The 8,146-nt window shown below is 32.2% G+C and overlaps 1 protein-coding gene across 1 annotated transcript; it reads left to right on the top strand.

The window, feature by feature from the left end:
• The first annotated feature begins 475 nt into the window (after positions 1 to 475).
• LOC141680018 (secreted RxLR effector protein 161-like) lies at positions 476 to 859 on the top strand. Its single transcript, XM_074486354.1, has one exon. It carries the CDS (start codon positions 476 to 478, stop codon positions 857 to 859), a length of 384 nt encoding a protein of 127 aa, XP_074342455.1.
• Positions 860 to 8,146: the final 7,287 nt, after the last annotated feature.

Here is an 8,146-nt window from a genome sequence, read left to right as displayed (position 1 = left end):
GGACGTAAAGACGGCGTTTCTCAATAGAAACATTGGTAAGAAAATTTATATGGTGCAACTAGAAAACTTTGTCATTGGAGATCCAAAGACTGTGATTTGCAAATTAAAGAAGTCCTTCTATCGTCTCAGGCAGGCTTCTCGTGAAATTTATCATAAATTTCATCATGTTATCACATCATATGGTTTCGATGTGAACTTGGTGGAACATTGTGTATATCACAAGTTCAGTGGGTGCAAATTTATCTTTCTTCTCTTATACGTTAATGACATCTTACTTGCTACTAATGATATAGGCTTATTGAACGATACCAAGAAATTTCTCACTAGTCAATTTGAGATGAAGGGCCTTGGTAACGCCTCTTTTGTATTAGGAATTCAGATACATTGAAAACGCTCTCGAGGTATTCTTCGATTATCATAAAAGAGCTATATCGAAAAGATACTAGAAAGGTATTGCATGAAAGATTGTGGACCAATGGATACACCCGTGTCTAAGGGAGATAAATTTAGTCTCAAACAGTTTCCCAAAAATGAACTTGAGATAAGGGAAATGCAAAGGATACCATATGCATCGACAGTGGGAAGTCTAATGTATGCTCTAGTTTGTACTCATCCTGACATAGCATTAATTATTGGAATGTTGGGAACATATTTGAGTAATCCGGGAATGGAGCAATGGAAAGCAGTGAAACGAGTCTTACGGTATTTGAAGAAAACAAAAGACTATATGCTTACATACAGGAAATCAGATAATCTAGAAATCATTGGATATTCAGATTCTGACTTTGGAGGATGCAAAGATGAAAGCAAATCTATTTCGGGCTATGTTTATCTACTGGCTGGTGGAGAGATTTCATAGAGGTCTGCCAAACAAACGCTCATAACTTCATCCACCATGGCTGCAAAATTTATAGCATGTTTTATGGTATTCAATCAAACTTTATGGCTGCTAAACTTTTTCACTGGTTTGCTTATCCTTGATGGTGTTGAATGACCACTAAAGATATTTTGTGATAATAAAGCAACAGTGGAATATTCAAACAACAATAGGAGCACTACAGATGAAAAACATATAGATATTAAGTTCCTAGTTGTTAAAGAAAAGATTCAGAGTGGACAGATTTTGATAGAACACATTGGTACTAACTCCATAATTGGGAAGTCGCTTACTAAAGCGTTAACACCTAATGTTTTTCACGAGCATACTGCTCATATGGGTGTTACCTTATGTGATACTTTGGTTTAGTGGGAGTTTGTATTTTGGTGTTTTATGTAATAAACATTGAGTTGTTTATGTTCTGCAAAATACAGTTGTTGGAATTTTATTAAATGTCACTCTACTTTTGTTCAATTTTCTTATTATGGTTTAACGTTGAGTTGAGAAAAATGGATCAATCTTGTTAGAGATTGACTAAGGACTAGTTGGAAATAGACATTATATCGATCACATTATATGTAATTTTCATGCCACTTATCCATGCACTGATTCATGTCGTTGAATATATTTGTGTGGTGACCATGAAAGGTTTAGTCACGTAAAGTTTGTGACGAATGCCGCCAGAATATCATGAATATATAGTAGACAGACCAAATTGTTTTGGTAAAATCTAAGGATGATAAATAACATAAAGTTGCGCACTAAAGTTTTGTATAATTGATTCTGGATTCATATGAAGCCCAAGTGGGAGATTGTTATTATTATTTTAATACTAATTATTATTTTATGGGCTACATATAAATATATCAATTATATTTTCTATTTATTATATTGGGTTAAATTAAGTAATCAAATAAGAAACTCAATTAGATTATAATTTATTGTATGGACCTAATAAGTGGATACCTAATATCAGGTCCAATTAAATTATAATGGGAGATTTAATTAGTTGGTATATAAAAAGGTTTATAGTCCCCAATATATCAAGTATACGTAACGGCTTATTTTCTACTCATCAGAAAGAGCTATTGAGAAACCCTAAGGAGTACTTGGTTGATGATGACAATAATCAAGAACGTTATACAGATTCAGGTGCTGTCAAAATTATCACCTTATCTCAGTTTAATATCGATAATTAGATATGATGAGCACGGTCATTATCTCTATTTTAGAGAATTATATGTTTACAGAATTATTAGTATCTATCAATTTATACTATTACAGTGTTTATTACTTTCTAAAACTCTATAACTAACTTCTATATATAGGAAATGTGAAAGGTGTCTATAACTAACTTCTATATATAGGAAATGTGAAAGGTGTCAAGTAGGATTCTTAATTATACTATTTTAACTAATAATAAATTGTTGTGAATGATCTATGCACTGCCTTTGCTACTTTGTTTATGCTAGTGACCTTTGGATGTGTAGAAGAATGCTCTATAATACAGTTTGGATTTTTGTTTCCTTCAACTGTACTCCACATATAAATCCATCTCGCTCCATACTTTTTAAATATTCTTTTCGACAGATCCAATAAAATTAATTAATTTCAGTTTATTAAATATTTATTATCTGGAATATCATAAATACAAAATTATATTTTGTAATTTATCCATCAAATACAAGCTTCAATAATGTACAACACTCAATCTACCCTTTCAAAAGTTCTATGTAAAATATAATCAAATTATAGATAGAAACCAGAGAAATGTTGGTAAATTAGATTAAACTACATTTAAAATAAAGAAACACATTTGCTTTATCATATGAGCTAATAAAACTAATCTAACATGAAATAAGCTTCCACATGTAATTTACGAGTGCAATTGATGACCGTACAACACGCAAATATTGTAGCACAAATGTGATATTACGATGAATTGAACCAATATACATCTTAGTTAAAATAGAACTAATAAAGTTAATCTATAATAAATACACTATACCATGTGCCTTACAAAGTTCAATATTAGAAATGGGTTAGATACGGTACGTGACTAATTGTGTTCAAACAACTTGGAAAGGGCAGTTATTATAAATTTGACTTAAAATGTTCATCAAATAACTTAATTTGATCATTTCGTTAAGGTCAAAAACTGATATTATTCAAAATCGAAAAATGTTAATACGGGAGAGTAGGGCTCATTCCGGAGTTTAATATTATTATTAAAACTTGTTATTTGACTCACAGAATCATGGTAAAATCTCATTTTTAATCTTCAAAATCTCAAAAATAACTCTAAGTAGGAAGAATAAAAGCCAAATGATATCATGATTCCACGATACAAATAGAGTTTTAGTAATCTTGAAACACAAAACGAGCTCCACCATCATATATGTTACCATTTTTCAATTTTGGGTAATATCAATTTTTAACTTTAACATAATGATCAAATTAAGTTAATTGATTATCACTTTGAGTCAAATATACAATGAGTGACATATTTAATTTTTTTGACGTAATCAGTGACTTATTTGATATTTAACCCTATTAAAAAGTGCAATAATTGATGATACAATACGAAAATACAGTAACACGAATATGATCGATTACGACCAATTGAACCAATACACATTGTATCATATTAAATTAAAATTATATATTACTAATATTGAAATTTTATATAAACTTCCTAATATTAGACCCTTTATAATTTAGTTTTGGCTCTATCTCACAATTCATATGCACTGGTCGCCATAATCGAATTAACTAGCTCTGTGTACCATATCCATATCGGATCTTCGACCAAAAGAGCAATAGGCCGGAGGATTTTTCTGGTCCAGCACCGATAACAAGGAAGTTTATAAAAAAAATTGGAAGCAAATGCATTAAATAGATTAACATAGCTAACACTTATCTCTTTTTTTAAAAAAAATTGATTTTTAATCCATTTCAGCAATTTAAAATTTTCTAATTACAACATAATTTAATTATAATAATTTTCATACTGTCCACTATTGTAACACCCCCTTCTTTAAATAGAAGGGAGATATTACTTAAAATCCAAAAACCTGTAAACAGAGCACTAATATATTTCTAAACAATAATTAAACAGTCCGAAATCTCCAAAATAATATTAAATCTCCAAACAGTCTAAACCAATAATATAAATGTGAAATCTGTAAATAAATACTTAAGTCTAATTAAAGATAAAATTCTGAAATCTTAATCAACGAATTGGGTAGCTCTCCATCACACTGTCCCAGATCCCCCTAAGCACCTGCCAGAAAAAGAATACGGCATGAGCCAAATGCCCAGTACGGATTTGGAATACAATTATAAAACAAAGAGATCAGAAATAAACAATCTGCAAAATTATAATAACACACTAATTTTAAAAATAAGTAAGGCTGAAGCAACAAGGGGCTAGGATATTTCATACCGAGATCAGAACAGATACAAATACACACATCATAGGGTACCTAATGTGTGCAACAGAATGGGTAACGTGTACGACATATACGACGTCACCATAAATCAAATCACAAATCAAACTCTGGGTGCACCCACGTATCCTGAACAAATATCAAATGCGCAAAAGCTCCTCCCAAGAGCTAACAGAAGGATACGCCGTGACCAATCACACTGTCACGGAAGTGTCATGTCACTGGTGCCGCAATGACATGGTTGTAGTACCCCTACAGCTGGTTAACTCGGTATACCCTATATCACGCTAAGGGTTCAAAATATATATTCTCGCAAAATTTAAAACTCACCTGAGATAAATGATACAAATTCCCAAAGCAGGTGGGTGTCATAAATAATTTTTGAAAACCGCGTAAACAGATATCTAAATTTTCAAAATCAAATTTTAAAACAATTTTCAGAAGTTAAAACGGTCAAATCAAATATTAACGGAATGAACAGAAAGTAGAACGGAATGAATCAAATAAATATAATGGATACGAGGAGTAGCGTTGAATAAAAACGGGACATAATCCGTACCTCGAATAACGCAAACTCTAATACTATCGAAATCCGCACAGTCCGCTAAATTCCTGACCCGCGATCTAAATACACAAATATAATTTATAATTAATATAAATTCTTTTTATATTATCCAATTAATACATTAGCACATTTATTTAGCATGGTCACGTATTAACAATCCACGTGCTCCTAATATGCTAACTAATACATCATATTATTAATTTATAACTCAGGCAGTTTAACACGAGATACATCCACAAATATTTTTAAATTGATTTATACCATACTTGGTTGCCAGACTTGACGTAGACTATGGTAACATACCTAAATTTAATAAATAAAATATTGATGAGACCTTTGTTAAACTTAAGTGATGCATATCTCCATTCCTAAATATTAATGATTGACCAAAAATTATATGGTGACAATAAATAAATAAAAAAAACACCATAGGAATCAAATCCATACACCAGACTGACACATGCATATATATAATACTAGTTAATTAACATAGTTATGGCATAAACAATAAATATTTATCAATGATGGTTCAAAGTTACCTTATCAAAATATATATCAATTTAATTACCCTATCACAACTAATACAAAGTAAATCACAGAACTTATAAAGCAAATATTAAATTTATGCTAAAATACAAAATTTGAAACTGCTTTAATCTTAAAATTCAAATATTGAACCAAGTCTTACGTGAGAATGGAACAATATAAATATTAATAATTATATAAATAATAATTTATTAAAATAAAATTCTTTCGGGACTAATGCACTAATAACTGCTGTTATACATACATCTACACTTCAACTTCCTCGCATGCATCATAGAATCAAGTAGTTGATTAAGAGGGGAAAAAAAAGAAAAAGAAAAAGAAAATAAATCTAATAATAAGGAATATTATAAAATAACAATACAAAATACAGAGATATGATGTGTGCATATTACTGTAGTAATGAAACTTAGAAATTGATTTGACCCCAGACAAGCATATGATATACATGATAGTTATTAAAATAATAGTATTAACATAAAGGTGATGTGCTAAAATTCCATAACAATTAAGAATATAAATACCCGACTTCGTTGAAGGCCGAAAACAACAATCTAGGCACAAATACTCTGTTTGTTTCTCTCCTCCTTCAAACTCTCTCCGCAGCGGCTCTGTTTTAGGGTTTTATTGTAAAAACTCTATTTCTTATGTGAATATATAGAGTTAAGTTAACTATCTTACTACTATTAGAATTTTAATAAATTAAAATTACTGTTAGTATCCCTTTTTCTTTTCTAACCGACTACTTCATTTAATCACATATTCTAATTCTAATTCAAAACAAATTATTATTATTATTATTATTATTATTATTATTATTATTATTATTATTATTATTATTATTATTATTATTATTCATGTATATTGCATATATACCCACTTAAAAAGGATTCCGTCCCCGGAATCAAACGAAACTAAAAAGTCGTACCTGAATCGAATAAATACGGATATTTGTCACGAATAGATTCTTCTAATTCCCAAGTAGCCTCTCTCTCGGAATGATTTTTCCACAAAACCTTCACAAACGGAATGGTGTTCTTCCTTAAAACTCGCTCCTCACGAGCTAAGATAGCCTCAGCTTCTTCCTCGCACGAAAGGTCCTCTCTAATCTTATGCAATGGATAATGAACTACGTGTAGTGGATGATATTTGTAGCCCCTCAAAACTGACACATGAAACACATTATGTACATGAGATAGTTGTGGTGGCAACACAACTCTATAAGATACTTCCCCTACTTTCTCTATAACATCAAAAGGGCCAACGTATCTCGGACTAAGCTTTCCCTTCATACCAAAATGCTTCACACCCTTACAAGGCGACACCTTTAAGAACACATGATCACCTGGCTCAAATCCCCCAAACTTCCTATGTTGGACCGCGTAACTCTTTTGACGAGATCGAGATTCCTTCAAACTTTCTTTAACTTTCTCTACCTTCTCATTAGTGATTCTAACCAACTCTGGCCCTTCAATTACTCTCTCACCAACCTCATCCCAACAAGATGGTGCCCTACATCTCCTACCATACAAAGCTTCAAATGGTGGCATACCAATACTCGCGTGCCAACTGTTATTATACGCAAACTCAACAAGATACAAATACTTATCCCAGTCACCTGTCCACTCCAAAGCACATGCCCTCAACATATCCTCTAACGTCTGGATCGTCCTTTCTGATTGTCCATCGGTCTGCGGATGAAAAGCTGTACTAAAATTAAGCCTTGTACCCCAAGCTTGTTGGAAACCCTTCCAAAATCGCGATGTAAATCTCGTATCCCTATCAGAAACTATCGACACAGGCACACCATGAAGTCTAACAATATCTCGCTGAAAAATCTCTGCCAACTCGTGAACAGGAGTAGTCTCTCTAATAGGCAAGAAGTGAGCGGACTTAGTGAGTCTATCAACCACCACCCATATGACATCGTTCTTCTTGAAAGTCCTCGGCAAATGAGTCACAAAATCCATAGTAATTTTTTCCCACTTCCAAACTGGAATATCTAGCTGCTGCAACAATCCACTAGGCCTCTGATGGTCTATCTTCACTTGTTGACATGTAAGACATTTTCCCACAAATTCTGCTATATCTCCCTTCATTCCACTCCACCAAAAGTGCTTATTCAAATCCCTATACATCTTGGTGGAACCTGGATGGATAGAGAATGAAGAACTATGAGCCTCCTTTAAAATTTCCTCGCGAATTATCGGGTCTGTAGGAACACACAATTTTCCACCCAACCATAGAAGGGGGTGTTACAGTGAATCCAAAAACCTGCAAACAGAGCATTAATATATTTCTAAACAATAATTAAACAGTCCGAAATCTCCAAAATAATATTAAATCTCCAAACAGTCTAAACCAATAATATAAATGTGAAATCTGTAAATAAATACTTAAGTCTAATTAAAGATAAAATTCTGAAATCCTAATCAACGAATTGGGTAGCTCTCCATCACACTGTCCCAGATCCCCCTAAGCACCTGCCAGAAAAAGAATACGGCATGAGTCAAATACCCAGTACGGATTTGGAATACAATTATAAAACAAAGAGATCAGAAATAAACAATCTGCAAAATTATAATAACACAACAATTTTAAAAATAAGTAAGGCTGAAGCAACAAGGGGCTAGGATATTTCATACCGAGATCAGAACAGATACAAATACACACATCATAGGGTACCTAATGTGTGCAACAGAATGGGTA

This window comes from Apium graveolens, chromosome 8 (genome assembly GCF_009905375.1).
Source record: "Apium graveolens cultivar Ventura chromosome 8, ASM990537v1, whole genome shotgun sequence".
Classification (NCBI taxonomy): Eukaryota; Viridiplantae; Streptophyta; class Magnoliopsida; order Apiales; family Apiaceae; genus Apium; species Apium graveolens.
The sequence above is the reverse complement of the archived record's forward strand: the minus strand, read 5'-3'. Positions and strand labels throughout refer to the sequence as shown.